This window comes from Rhinatrema bivittatum, chromosome 1 (genome assembly GCF_901001135.1).
Source record: "Rhinatrema bivittatum chromosome 1, aRhiBiv1.1, whole genome shotgun sequence".
Taxonomy (NCBI): Eukaryota; Metazoa; Chordata; class Amphibia; order Gymnophiona; family Rhinatrematidae; genus Rhinatrema; species Rhinatrema bivittatum.
Genome location: NC_042615.1, coordinates 284,039,223 through 284,055,003, shown reverse-complemented (window position 1 = coordinate 284,055,003; position 15,781 = coordinate 284,039,223). Strand labels below are relative to the sequence as shown.

At 42.9% G+C, this 15,781-nt stretch overlaps 1 protein-coding gene across 1 annotated transcript in view; it reads right to left on the bottom strand.

The window, feature by feature from the left end:
- LOC115087992 (dedicator of cytokinesis protein 2-like) overlaps positions 1-15,781 on the bottom strand; it is a 1,829,205-nt gene that overhangs the window by 290,380 nt on the left and 1,523,044 nt on the right. Inside the window, exon 32 of the mRNA XM_029595813.1 lies at positions 9,986-10,044. Coding sequence (XP_029451673.1) covers positions 9,986-10,044 — 59 coding nt within the window. The remainder of the gene's footprint in view (positions 1-9,985; positions 10,045-15,781) is intronic.

Below are 15,781 nucleotides of genomic sequence, written 5' to 3'. Positions count from 1 at the left end.
ATGATGATTTTCCAGAGAAGAGCACAAAATCTCCAACACAAGTTCAAATCCTTCTCAAATAAACAAGAAGTTGAGCATACCCTGGAATATATACTGCTCGCATGTTATAAAATCGGGCGCCCATGTGTGAGTGCCAGGTAGCGCGTACACATGGCCGCCCGCATGTAGCTTTTTAAAATGTACCCCTGTAATTTTATCTATTATTAAAATTATTTTGTTCATTTTTCTCCTTTTCATTTTGGGGTAGATTTTATAACATGCACGCGAGGCCTACATGTGTGTGCGCTACCCAGCGCGTGCACATGCACGCCCAATTTTATAACATGTACGCCCGTGCGTATGTTTTAAAATCTGCCCCTTGGTTTTTTATTTTAATGAAAAAGTGTTAACTTCTCACAATCAGGTAGATCATTGGAAATGTATTACTTTTGTAACACGTGTAAAATTGCATGCCAATAAAGTTATTTGAATTTGAGAGAAGGGAAAGAATAGAGGATGATGATGCACCACACCATCTGCACCCCCTTTTACAAATCCTAGGTCTGCCTATAGGTTCATATATGAAATTCAGTCAAATTTCTTTTTGCATGTATGACCAGACTGAAAAACAGAGCAATTTGGCTCCCTGTTCCAGCTTAAAGAGGACATAGAACAATTTCTCAATAAATAGACTACTACTGTCTAGAGATGTGAATCGTGTCCTCGATCGTCTTAACGATCAATTTCGGCTGGGAGGGGGAGGGAATCGTATTGTTGCCGTTTGGGTGTGTAAAGTATCGTGAAAATCGTTAAAATCGTGAGCCGGCACACTAAAACCCCCTAAAACCCACCCCGACCCTTTAAATTAAATCCCCCACCCTCCTGAACCCCCCCAAATGCCTTAAATTACCTGGGGGTCCAGCGGCACACTAAAACCCCCTAAAACCCACCCCGACCCTTTAAATTAAATCCCCCACCCCCAAATGCCTTAAATTACCTGGGGGTCCATAGCCTTAAATTACTTCCGTAGCGGCGGTCCGTAGCTAAATCGGGGGAAGGGGGAGAGCAGGAAAAGCGGCACACTAAATCGTGTGGTCTTCAGCCGGCGCCATTTTGCAAAATGGCCGCCACAAAATGGCGGCGGCCATAGACCAAAACGATTCGATGCAGGAGGTCGTTCCGGACCCCCGCTGGACTTTTGGCAAGTCTTGTGGGGGTCAGGAGGCCCCCCCAAGCTGGCCAAAAGTTCCTGGGGGTCCAGCGGGCGTCCGGGAGCGATTTCCTGCCGCGAATCGTTTTCCGTACGGAAAATGGCGCCGGCAGGAGATCGACTGCAGGAGGTCGTTCAGCGAGGGTTCCGAACCCCGCTGAACGACCTCCTGCAGTCGATCTCCTGCCGGCGCCATTTTTCATACGGAAAACGATTCGCGGGAGGAAATCGCTCCCGGACGCCCGCTGGACCCCCAGAAACATTTGGCCAGCTTGGGGAGGCCTCCTGACCCCCACAAGACTTGCCAAAAGTCCAGCGGGGGTCCGGAACGACCTCCTGCGTCGAATCGTTTTGGTCTATGGCCGCCGCCATTTTGCGGCGGCCATTTTGCAAAATGGCGCCGGCTGAAGACCACACGATTTAGTGTGCCGCTTTTCCTGCTCTCCCCCTTCCCCCGATTTAGCTACGGACCGCCGCTACAGAGGTAATTTAAGGCTACGGACCCCCAGGTAATTTAAGGCATTTGGGGTGGGGGATTTAATTTAAAGGGTCGGGGTGGGTTTTAGTGTGCCGTGTTTTAGTGTGCTGCTGGACCCCCAGGTAATTTAAGGCATTTGGGGGGGGGGGGGTTCGGGAGGGTGGGGGATTTAATTTAAAGGGTCGGGGGTGGGTTTTAGGGTGTTTTAGTGTGCCGGTTTTCCTGCCCTCCCCCTTCCCCCGATTTACGATTTTTTGACGATAAATCGGGGGAATTGGTATTGTATCGTGGCCCTAACGATTTTTGACGATTTAAAATATATCGGACGATATTTTAAATCGTCAAAAAATGATTCACATCCCTACTACTGTCCTATATAAAGCAGGATACTTTACCATCCTGTAAAGCATGTCTGAGCCTTTTGATTCCCTGCAGGACCAAAATACCCAAAACAAACCTAATTAAAAAAAAATACATTTATCAACCCCCCCTTAATAACTCATCTTTTGCTATGGTGCCAATCACAACTTAACTACAGAGATTATATTCTTAGATGAGATAAACCAGAGAAGAGATTGGTTATTTCATCCTAAATAAGATAGGGTAGAGGTTTACACAAATATTATTCAAAGTATAGACAGATCAAAACCCAGTAAATAAATATAAAATGTGTATTCTATGAGAAATTATAGTAGCATGGGTGTCATGGAGTCCTGAAGGACTGTTCTCAGTCCTGAGGGAGTGCCGACAACAGAGGTATCCATCTGCTGGCAAGTCGGAGTTACTGGGAAAGAGTGCTGAAATAATGTAAAATAATTTTGCTGGAAGGTAAAACTATTACTGGCTGTGTATAATTGTGTACTATTTTAAGAGCAGCATTTCATTCTAAGTTTAAAATTATGAGTGTTCTGGGAAAATAAACAGTTTGAATTTAATTCTATGAACAATTTAAGATTAGCATTTAATTCTAAACTTATAATTCTGTGTGTAGTTTAAGGTGATCATTTAATTCTAAGTTTATAATAAGTGAGTTTACAAAGATCACTTGCTTGATCTGAGAAGGTGAGACAACTGGTTCCTGGGCAAGCAGTCACTGGTGTTTGCTTCACATCCATCCCTCGGTCTCCCACCAACCCCATTCACATTTCTTCATGTACAAATTATCACCCTCTTTAGGAGGAAATTTTTCAAAATAAGAGTCAGTTATATAGAACAACATACAATTAAACCATTTTTAGTAACTGACTATTTTTAGTCCAATTGCTGATTAATGATAAACGAATACATGCTTAGGTGCTGATATTCAGTGCCATTTGCCCTGCTAAGTTTGGACACATGGCAGGATTTAAACATCCCCGCTGGCTCATTGCCTCTGAGTTAACCAGCTAAACAGTTAGACAGATAAAACGTAGCCAGATAACTTGGAAGCATTCTGAGGGTATTTCAGGTTGGAGGTAAGTTAGCCAGATAAGTTATCTGGCCAACTCCAATATTCAGAATTAGTTGGATATATTATCTGGTTAACTCTGGTTGTGCTGTAGAGCAGCTCTACAGTTACCTATATATAGTTATCTAGCTATCTTTAAGATAGTTAGGTATATTCAGTGGCACTGCCTTGCAGCTAAACATCCTGGCAATGTTAGTCAGGTATGCAGAAAAATCCAGAGAAAAAATGTCTCGGGGAAAATTTGAAAAACATGTGTTGGAGGGCCCCTTTCACACCAAAAGAGCCATGCAATCCTCTTAATGTGCAAAAATTCCCCAGGGGGCCTGAGTAGACCCACACCCACCCCCTGCTACCTGTAGAGGCAGCCCAATAGTGCAAAAAGTAGAAAAAAAAAGTAAGAATCATGCAGCAACACTCCACCCCCCACCTCAATCCCTACCCTTTGTTCAAAATGGCACCCTTCAACTTAATACCCACCCATTCAAACTCCTTCCACATTCCCAATATCTGCCCCCCAGCCCCTCCCCATACAAACGCATGGACTAGTAGTCTAATAGCCCTATCCACCTCCTCAGACCCACCTTACATAAGAAAAGTGTCCCTGGTAGTCTAGCAGAGGCCTGGAATGCCCCTGAGGCCCCAGGCTGGTCAAAACCATTTTCCAAAATGGCACTAGCTGGCCTTTGCCCCATAAAAAAAACGCTAAAAGGATCAGTCGCAAAGGTTAAAAGTTTGCATGAGGCATAGAGATTGTTTAAATATGAAAGCTTAGAAGCCCAAATAAAATGTATCCCATGCATTTAAAACAGTTAAAGAAAGACCAAATGACTGCCAGCATGGTTTAATGGGGGAGGAAAAAGAGGCAATTAAAGCCAAAAGGACATCGTTCAAAAAATGGAAAGCAGACCCAAATGAAGAAAATAGGCAATAGCACAATAGTGGCAAGTCATATTTAGAACAGTAATAAGTCAGGCCAAGAAAGAATTTGAGAAGAAGTTTGCCAGAGAAGCAAAAACTAATAATAAAACCATTTTCCAAATACATTTGAAGCTAAAAAAAACCTGAGAGTTAGTCAGTGGGGCTGCTAGATGACTGAGGGACAAAATGGAAGAGAATAAAAGAGCAGAAAAACCGAATGAATTGTTTGCCACAGTTTTTTGAAGGAGGATGTTGGGAACATACCCATACCAGAAACATTCATTGATGGTGATGAGTCTGAGCAATTAAAACATATCTCAGTGATAATGGAGGACGTAATAGATAATGTTAAGAAACTAAAGAATAACAAATCACTAGGACCAGATGGTATCCATCCTAGAGTCTTTTAGAACTCAAATATGAAATGCAAACCTGTTACTAGCAATCTGTAAACTATAAAACAGCCGTAATATATATATGAGGACTGGAGGATGCCTGATGTAATGTCAGTTTAAAAAAAAAGGGTTCCAGAAGTGATCTGGGAAACTATAGACCTGTGAGCCTCATATTAGTAACAACACAAAAAAAGAGCACTGTATAGGTCCTGTGTATCAAAATCAATAGGCAAAAGGCACCACCTAATTAATTAATTATTCAAGTTGACTCAGTGTATGTCCAACAATGTGTGAATGTATCAAATATGCAATATTTTATAAGATGCTGCATCAGCAAGCCTGACAACGTGTTCAACTGTGCAGAGTTGAACCGTCCAGTCTGATCTTCATCTGCGGCTCTTACCAGCTGTTTAGCCTGTAGAAAATGTTCAAGCAGAAACGGACTAAAAATCTATTTGTAATCCGTCCGAGATGGCTGTAAATCCTGTATGCTGGCTAATAGTTTGTAGGAAATGTTCAAGCAAAAACGGACTAAAAATCTTATAATCCATCTGAGATGGCTGTAAATTCTGTATATGTAAACTTGTACTCCATGCACAACGGCTCCAAAGCCTGTAAAGATGTTAAACAAGTAATCCATCTTTCCCAATTGTAAAGATATCTCTATCTCCAACCCGACAGCGGCCGGTGTTTCGCTGCAAAGGCGCAGCTTCATCAGGGGTAGATAACCTCCTTCTTGTGGACGCCAGGTCTCACAGTGATTCTCATGGCTTTACATCTATATTTTACCACTTTTACCACTTCATCTTTGCCTGGGGCATTTTTCGGTGGCTGGCTCTTTAAGGCCCTTGAGGTTGGGGCAGCCATTGCACCTAAAGGGCCACTAGCCATGTTGTTTTGTCCTGCTGTGTTTTGCTGGTACTGACCTCACCATTCTGTAGTTTCCCAGATCACCCCGGAACCTTTTTAAAAAAGGGCATTATGTTTACCATCCTTCTGCAACAGAGTGGACACGCCGGAAGGAGTGGAGAGAATGAGACGGGATCTAAGGAAACTGGAAGAGTGGTCGAAGATATGGCAGCTGAGATTCAATGCCAAGAAGTGCAAAGTCATGCATATGGGGAGTGGAAATCCGAATGAACTGTACTCGATGGGGGGGGGAAAGGCTGATGTGCACGGAGCAGGAGAGGGACCTTGGGGTGATAGTGTCTAATGATGTGAAGACAGCGAAACAATGCGACAAGGCGATAGCAAAAGCCAGAAGAATGCTGGGCTGCATAGAGAGAGGAATATCGAGTAAGAAAAGGGAAGTGATTATTCCCTTGTACAGGTCCTTGGTGAGGCCTCACCTGGAGTACTGTGTTCAGTTCTGGAGACCGTATCTACAAAAAGACAAAGACAAGATGGAAGCGGTACAGAGAAGGGCGACCAGGAAGGTGGAGGATCTTCATCGGATGACGTACGAGGAGAGATTGAAGAATCTAAATATGTACACCCTGGAGGAAAGGAGGAGCAGAGGTGATATGATACAGACTTTCAGATACTTGAAAGGTGTTAATGATCCAAAAACAACGACAAACCTCTTCCGTAGGAAAATAATCAGCAGAACCAGGGGTCACGATTTGAGGCTCCAGGGAGGAAGATTCAGAACCAATGTCAGGAAGTATTTCTTCACGGAGAGGGTGGTGGATGCCTGGAATGCCCTTCCGGAGGAAGTGGTGAAGACCAGAACTGTGAAAGACTTCAAAGGGGCGTGGGATAAACACTGCGGATCCATAAAGTCAAGAGGCCGCCAATGAAGAGTGGGTGACTCGCCAGAATGATGGCCATTGACACAATACCCTTATTAAATAAACATACACATGCTTACTGTGACTCCTACATCACTCAAAGCTTCAACAGCAAGAGGTAATGGAAAAAAGGATTTGCACTCACAAAGAGGGGAGTAGCTGGCTTGTTACGGCGGTTACTACCCCAAACCAAATATGCCTGATACTTCACTTTTAATGCATATGCAGCATAGCTCTCTGCTTCAATGACAGGGGAGAAGAATAACTGATACTTCACACATCCAGCAGAGCTCTCTGCTACAATGGCAAGGGAGAAGAAAAAGGGTTCGCACTCAAAAAGCGGGGAGTAGCTGGCTTGTTACGGCGGTTACTACCCCAAACCAAAGGTGCCTGATACTTCACTTTCCATGCATATCCAGCATGGTTCTCTGCTTCATCGGCATGGGAGAAAGACTGATACATCACGCATTTCCAGCATAGCTCTCTGCTTCAACAGCAGGGGAAAAAAAAACAAAAACAAAAAACTGATGCTTCACGCATATCCTGCATAGCTTCAACGACAGGGGTGAAGAAAAAAAGGATTCGCAATCACAAAGCGAGGAGTAGCTGGCTTGTTACGGCGGTTACTACCCCAAACCAAATGTGCCTGATACTTCACTTTCAATGCATATCCAGCATGGCTCTCTGCTTCAACGGCAGGGGAGAAGAAAAAAAAACCAACAAGGGCTGTACAACATAGTCTAGGTAAAACAAATAAGCATGGGTGTAGCTTGCTTATCGCGGCGGTTACTGTCCCTACTACCCCTAACTAATCAAGCTAGATATTTCACTTGGATGCAGCTCCATCACTGCTCTCTACATTAATGGTGGGGGTGGAAGGGGAATAGAACAAGGAGCTAAGAGAAACAGATAAGAATGAGAGAAAAAATGTGTGAGGCTTGCTGGGCAGACTGGATGGGCCATTCGGTCTTCTTCTGCCGTCATTTCTATGTTTCTATGTTTCAATTCTCGGGTACCACAGCTGATTTGAATGAGAAGTTAGAGACTAGTAGTAATAAGTCTGCAATTTCATGTTTTAGTTCTTTTGGAACTCTGGAGTGTATACCATCTGGACTTGCAGTTCACTGTGATTTGCTTTAGTTACTCTGAATCCTCACCCTCAAACAATGTGCCTGGCATAGGTATCTCCCCGATGCTTTCCTAAGCAAAGAAAAAAATTAATTTAGTTTTTCTACTAAGGCTTGTCTTCTCTAAGTGCCCTTTTACTCCTCGATAATCTAGTGGTTGAATCGACTTCCTCAAAGACTTCTTGCTTTGATATACTTTTAAAAGTTATTTTGCGTTTTTGTCTCTCTGGCAATCTTCTTTTCTGGCTTGGGTTGGGTTTCAGTTCGGGCGCTTCGTGGGAAAACTTGTTTTCCCACAGATTGTTTTTTGGCAAAAATGAAGCTGAACTCGAACCCAAAACCGGAAAAACGAATTAAAAAAAAAAAATCTGAATCAGAAAAAAAAAACAGCCCCAACCCTTCACATTTACTGTATTACAACACCCCCCCCCACCCCCACCATCCTGATCCCTCCCCAAGACTTACTAAAAGCCCTGGTGGTCCAGCAGGATCCTGCGAGTGATTTCTCCCTCCGGGCCGTCGGGCTGTCGGGCCTGCTACGAATCAAAATGGCGCCGATGGCCCTTTGCCCTTACGATGTCACAGGGGCTACTGGTGCCATTGGTCGGTCCCTGACACATGGTAGGAGCAATGGACGGCCGGCACCATCTTCGTTGAAATTGCCTAATTCGTGATAAACGAATGCACATCTCTAATCTGCAATAGCTGTCCTAACCATTCCCTCCTGGGCATGTGCCTCTGGAGAAGCATCCTCAATGTGAGAGGATACTGCATCACCTGGTGGGTAGATCCAAGCTACAGGATCACTTTCTGCTATATGAACATGATGCTCTTCTTTCTGGTGACCTTACTCCTCCAAGGCAACATAAGGGCTGCCAGATTGGAGGTGGAACTGTTTTACTATATCCTTGATGGTCTCCTCTATATACCTTTCTGTCTGCTTCAGCTCCTCCTGGTCTGCCACTCTAGCCTCCAGAGATTGGACTCTGACAGCCAGAAGCTCATTGCATCGAGTGCACACATAGAACCTCTCATTAACTGGTAGATAATCATACAAGTGGCATTTGATGCAGAAGACTGGAAGGCCCCCATTTCGCTGCTTGACTGCTATCTGCATCGTAATATTATTGAGTTGTTAATTAAGATTACTTTAGATTAAGCATTTTTACTCCCTTAGCAAAGTCCTTTAAATGTATTCAATGTATTTTATGTTAGTTTGGCAATAACCTGTAAGTGAAAAGCAGTTAATCTTTTGATAAGAGTGGGGTTATTCCTTTGTTTTATCTAAATCTCTGATTGATTCTTATTGTGAAAATGTCTCTTGACCTCTTAATTGGGGCGAGAATCTATAAATCAAAAATTTGCTTATGGATGAGTGGGAGTACGGGTGGATAGGATGGAAAAAACCCCACTAAAAATTAACCTAGCTTTCTTTTAAGTCAGACACACACAGGAAAAATATATTTGCCTCACAATTTCTCTTCTCCCCCAAGTTTTAAGTCACTAAATTTTACAGCCAAGCAATACTTAGTGATCCAGCAATAGTACCTTCTGCTCTCAGTACTCATTTCCATTTGAATGTCCATAATGTTGAAACTAGGTATAGGGCCTTTTCGTTGATTTGTCCGGTCTTATGGAATTCAGCCCTAAAGCCCCTGAGGTTTTTAGATGATTACCTGAAAGTCGGAAAATGCTTCCATTGGCACCCTTTTTGTCCAGATTAAAAAAAGGATGTGCACACAACATTTAAGCAGCTGGTGCGGGCAAATAAAAACTCAGCTTTTGTGTAGCTAACCTCAAAGTTCTATGAACTCCACACTGTAGTTAGTTAAAGAGTTTGCTTGGTGTCACTGCTTAATTGTATGCATGCAGGGACAATAGGAATGCAAGAGATTAGTCACTGCCATTCTGAAAGTCATTGGCAGCAGGATGGGACAGTCATGTTCACTCCTGCTCCAAACTTCTTGAGGGCCTTGTTGGAAGGAATAGGCAGGGGGTACCTGCTAACGGAAAATGGGAACAGGTGTTGATTTGGGCCCAGTGAGAATCCTTGATCCTGAGTCTAGGTGTTGGGGAGGACTGAGTCAGTGTAACTTACCTTAGGGTTCTATAAACAAACAAACAAATAAATAAATATTTCAGGCTGCTGATGGCTCTTTCTACTTGTGTTGGAAGTCTTCTTTGGATCATAGAGGGCCCTTATGATTTGTGTCAGAGGATCTGGGAGGCAGAGCCTCCCTCAGTGTTAAATTTTAATGCCAGCTTTGTGAGCATGATAACATTTAACACCCTCTTCAAAGTGGATGTTACATTTTTGGCATTAGTGGGCACATGAGAAATAGTGTATGGAGGAAAGCATAGCTTGTTATTTTCCATATGTCTGCTAAAGCCTAATTTGCATATGATGCTCTTTTATTTACATATGGGTACACATTAATTTTAGTGAATACTCACTGTCATCAAGGATCCATTTAGTATGCATGGTAGGGCCTTAGCACTAGCTAAACAGCTTTAACATGCATGCCAAATTTTAGTGACTGGCTCAAGGTCTAGCCATGAATGATGGAAGTGGGTTTGGAAATCAGATTTCAATGCTTTATCATGCCAAAACCAAAATATATATTCAAGAAGAATTCCTTACCTAGACTGTACCACATGTCACATATTGATGCTCCTATTGTCGCTCTCATATCTCCATACCTGAATACAGAATGAGAGAATTCCATCAATACTCTGTGTAGAAAATCCATTTAAATACAAGACTCAAATTAGGGTCAGGTCCACAAAAGCACCCGGAAGGGTCTCTAAGATAATCCAGTAAAAATATCTGAGACATCTTATGCAAAGAACATGAGACAACATGAGTGAAAATTCCTGATACACACCAGCAAGAACATCTGGGACACTAGGTGAATCAATTGTGATGCCTAAAAAGAGTCCCTGAGATACTTCAGTGAAAACATCTGAGAGATCTCAGGCAGGGAACCTGAAAACCCCCAGAAACAGTCTCTTAAAACACTCCAAGTCAAACATCTGATGCTCCCTGGAGAAACCCAGGGTACCACAAGGAAGGTATTTGTGATACTTCAAGGAGAGCACATGAGATATGCCAAATTCTTTGGATAGCTTAACAATATAGCCAGAAAAATCAGCAGAGTGCATTTCTCCATCCCTTTCTTGACATAACTACCTGAAGCAGCACTGCTAACTAGATTCTTCAGAATGAAAATGTATCTCTGTTTTGGTGCAATTTTTTTCTCTCTTTTGGTCTCCTTTCTTTTCTGTCTAAATGTATTTTATTTCCTATATTTTCACATTTTTTTTTTGTAATAAAGGTGTGCTGCTTTGATTATGGCCCCAGCCCTATTGATTTTTGAAAATCTCTTTCCCTGTAACTTTACCTCAGTTTTTCATGCCACATTCCAGCTTTACAGTTATTAGCATGATGCCAACATGGAGCTCTGTTGAGGATCCACACAGCAGTCTGCCACAATATATTTCCATTCCCAATGCTTCTCCCAAAGTAGGAATAATTTCCAAAAACTTTGAACAATACTTCCTCAGGAATTAAATGGCAATCAGAGTGAAAATCTTTTTTGAAAGTTTTGGAGTCAAATCGCATTCTTAGATTGAGGGGTAAAGAGTTCCATAGAGAGGGACTGGCGATGGATATTACTCTCTCTCTAGTTGATGATAGATTCGTGGTTTTTACATGAGGAATTTTGAGGAGGCCTTTATTCATTGAGCGAAGGTTCCTTTTTGGAGTATGTAATTCTATGTGTTTGGTTAGCCAGTAATTTTGTTGTTCAGCAATTATTTTGTGAAGAATTGATAATACTTTATATTCAATTCTGTATTTATAGTTTGGGGTTTTTTTGTATTTTTGAGTTCCTTCAGAACCCTGAGGTGTATAACATCCAGTCCAGGTGATTTACTACTCTTCAGTTTGTCAATCAGGCCTACCACATCTTCTAGGTTCATCGTGATTTGGTTCAGTCCATCTGAATCACTACCCATGAAAACCTTCTCCGGAACTGGTATCTCCCCAACATCCTCTTCAGTAAACATTGAATCAAAGAAATCGTTTAATCTTTCCGTGATGGCCTTATCTTCTCTAATTGCCCCTTTAACCCCTCGATCATCTAACTGTCCAACTGACTCCCTCGCAGGCTTTCTGCTTCTGATATATTTTAAAAAGTTTTTACTGTGAGATTTGGCCTCTACGGCCAACTTCTTTTCAAATTCTCTCTTAGCCTGTCTTATCAATGTCTTACATTTAACTTGCCAACACTTATGCTTTGTCCTATTTTCTTCTGTTGGATCCTTCTTCCAATTTTTGAATGAAGATCTTTTGGCTAAAACAGCCTCTTTCACCTCACCTTTTAACCATGCAGGTAATCGTTTTGCCTTCCTTCCACCTTTCTTAATGTGTGGATAATTAAAATTAAGTGATAGTTTACACATCTTAGTCAGAGGGTTGTTTTGAGAATCTTACAGTCTCTCATTTGATTTATTCTTCCTGATTTAATAATTATCTTTTGTCCTTCTTGTCTTTGTAGCTCAGTATATTCTGATGTTTTAAAGTTAGATTATATGTGTTTTTGAATAGCCATGTTTTTAGCTCATATTTAAATTTCTTTCTATTTGGTAAATACCTAAAGTCTCAGGCATATTCCAGAGCTTTGGACACGCTATGGAAAACACATGTTCTCTTATTCGCATCAGATATGTGCTCTCTATTGTGGGAAAGCAAAATTGCTTACCTTGTAATAGGTGTTATCCCAGGCAGCAGGATGTAGTCCTCACATATGGGTGACGTCACTGACAGAGGCCTATCATGGAAAACTTTCTGTCAAAGTTTCTAGAAACGTTTGACTGGCACACTGAGCCCACTGAGCATGCCCAGCATGCCATGATTCTTTGAGCCACAGAGGTCTCCCTTCAGTCTCGTATGTGGCAATAAGTGTTAGCAAAAATAAAATAATAAAACGTATCGGACCCAACTCTGCGGGGTGGCGGGTGGGTGTTGTGAGGACTACATCCTGCTGTCCTGGGATAACACCTATTACAAGGTAAGCAATTTTGCTTTATCCCAGGACAAACAGGATGCTAGTCCTCACATATGGATGATTAGTAAGCTATAGGCTGAGTCATTTTGTAGTGAAGCAACACTGAAGTATTGTTGGTGAAAATGAGGCAGCCGAAAATCACACAGGTTGGATGTAGAAGGAGTTGGGATTATACTGGAAACAAGTTCTTTAAGACAGATTGTCCGTAGGCTGAATCTTGTCGTCCTTCTTTGTCCAAACAGTAATGAGCTGCAAAGGTGTGAAGAGAACTCCATGTTGCAGCTTTACATATGTCAGCTATTGGTACTGAATGATAGTGTGCTACTGAGGTTGACATTGCTCTTACTGAATGTGCTTTTACTCGCCTTTGGAGAGGAAGGCCTGCTTTTTCATAGCAGAACTCTATACAATCTGCTAGCTAGTTGGAGAGAGTGTGTTTGCCCACTGGATTACCCGGTTTGTTCAGATCAAAAGAAACAAAGAGTTGAGTGGATTTCCTATGGACTGCAGTGTGGTCTAAGTAGTATGCTAGCGCACATTTACAGTCCAAGATATGTTAAGCTCCTTTATTTTGTGATCTTAGTGTTCGCTGTGGATTGTATGGTTGTAGTGTCACTCCTAACAAGCCGATGTTATTGGAATGAATGATTTGAATATTATCGTTAATATTTTATAATAGATTCTGGCTTGTACTGGTAACCAATGAAATGACATAAGCGAGGGTGTAATGTGATCATATTTCCTAGATCCTAATAAAAGTCTTACTGCGGCATTTTGTAATAGTTGTAGTGGTTTTAGGTAACATGCTGGAAGATCTAGTAGTAAGGGGTTACAGTAGTCTACGTTTGCGAAGATTAGAGTTTTCAATACAGTACAGAAGTCTTCAAAAGTTAATAATGGTTTCAACTGATGTAGAATATGCAACTTGGCGTAACCTGTCTTAATTAATTTACTAATGTGCATTTTCATTGTAAGGTTCTCATCTAGCTGTATACCTAAATCCCATACTTGGTTTGAGGGATTAATTTCAAAATTATCAGGTTAAGGGCAGGTGGTTTAACTATCAATGAGTTTCTACTCAGCCAAATTATTTCAGTCCTATTAGGAAAACAGAACAAATCAGACTGCTACAGATCACCACAGATAAATTATATGGTAGCAAAATACCTCACCTTGGACACTCATGGAGAACACAGACAGACCCTGACCAAATACAGAATAAAGAGACCAGAAAGTATAAATAGAAATGTGAAGGGAAAAACTGAACTGGAACCCACAACAAGTCAGCCTCTATAAGCAGAGCAACAATGGAAAAACAGAAACATTACCATTCTTCATAAAACATAAAAAAATAAAATCAAGAAATCAAGAAATGTAAAACATCAATAAAATCATAATCATAAAAAGAATAATTTTTCAAACCAATTAACAAATAGAATATACAAACTTTCCCAAACACCAATAAAATATTTCAAAACAACTGATGAATAAAAAAATCCAATAATTAAAATATCAAATTACACCCAATAATTAAAACTAATAAGGATTAAAAAATTTCCTGCTCTCCATCCCTGGGATGTTTTGATTTCCAGTCACCTTGAGATTGTCGTGGATTAGGGAGGTAGGGCCACAAAAATTTTATCTTCACACACACACACAGACATATTCACTCTCTCATACTTTCCATCTCTTAAATACATGCCTATGCTCTCACACACATTTGTTCTCTTTTCCTCACAGACACATTGGGGCAGATTTTCAAAGGGTTACGCATGTAAAATACGCGCATAACCCCCAAAAAGCTGCCCCTTTCACCCCCTGCACGTGCCGAGCCTATCTTGCAGAGGCTCGGTGGCGCGCACAAGCCCCGGGACGCGTGTAAGTCCCGGGGCTTTCCTGGGGGGGCGTGTCACGACCAGTGTGTGTTCGGGGGGCATTCCAGGGGTGGGGCCGCTGGCGTGATTCCAGCCTGGGGGCGTGGCCGGGGCCCCCAGAACGGAACATGGCGCACTGGCAGCTGGTCGGTGCACGCAAGTTACGCTTGCCTCAGGTAGGCGGAACTTGTAAAATAAAGGTAGGGGGGAATTATTTAGGGCTGGGGGGTGGGTTAGATAGGGGAAGGGAGGGGAAGGTGGGGGGGCCGGAAGGAAAGTTCCCTCCGAGGCCGCTCCGATTTCGGAGCGGCCTCGGATGGAACAGAGGATGGCTGCGCGGCTCGGCGTGCGCAGGCTGCTGATTTTGTGCAGCCTTGCGCGCACCGACCCTGTATTTTATAACATGTGTGGCAGCGCGCACATGTTATAAAATAGGGAGTAGATTTGTTTGCGCCGAGTTGTGCGAACAAATCTACTCCTGCACGCACCTTTTAAAATCTACCCCATTATGGGGTAGATTTTATAAGAAGCGTGCAGGCTTACTTTTGTTCGCACAACCCTGCGCTAACAAGAGTACCCTGGATTTTAATAGATACACTTGTAGCTGCGCGTATCTTTTAAAATCCGGGGTTGGCACGCGCAAGGGGGTGAACATTTGTGCACCTTGTGCGTGCTGCCCGTTCCCTCGGAGGAAATTTTTTTTGTTCCCCCCACCTTTCCCTCCCTTCCCCTACCTAACCCACTCCCAAGCTCTAACTAAATCGCCCCCCCTACCTTTATTTTAGAAGTTACGCCTGCCCAAAGCAGGTATAACTCGCGCGTGTGGGCCGGCTGCCAGCGCGCCATTCCCCGGCCCGGGAGCAGTTTCAGAGACCTCAGCCATGCCCCCAGAATGCCCCCGGGCCGGCACCACGCCCCCGCATGCGCCCCAAGCAAAGCCCCAGGACTTATGCGCGTCCCGGGGCTTTGCGCACGCCGGCAACCTATGCAACATAGGCTCGGCGCGCGCAAGGGGAGCTTGAGGCAGGTTTTCGGGGGGTACGCGCATATCTTATGCGCGTACCCCTATGAAAATCTTCCCCTATGTGTGTGTGTGTGAGCATGCCTGTGAAAAGCTATATGTGATATATAGGCTCTCACAGGCACACACACAGAGGCACTTACACACAGGCTCTCACACAGATACACACACACAAGCACACAGGTTCTCACACAGATACACACACATGAACACAAACTCTGATGCAGACATACACTCAAGCTCTCTCATAGACACAAAAGCATACACAAGCTCTGACACACCCAAAGCTCTCACACAGACACACACACACATGAACACAAACTCTGACAAAGACACAAACTCAAGCAGAGCTGTGGCTAGGCAATGTGGCGCCTATGGCCAAGTGAAAAACTGCGCCCTCACCCATTACACAACACATGACACCATGAGATGGGAGACTCTGTTAAATGTTTGTACAGCAATGCTCACGGCCA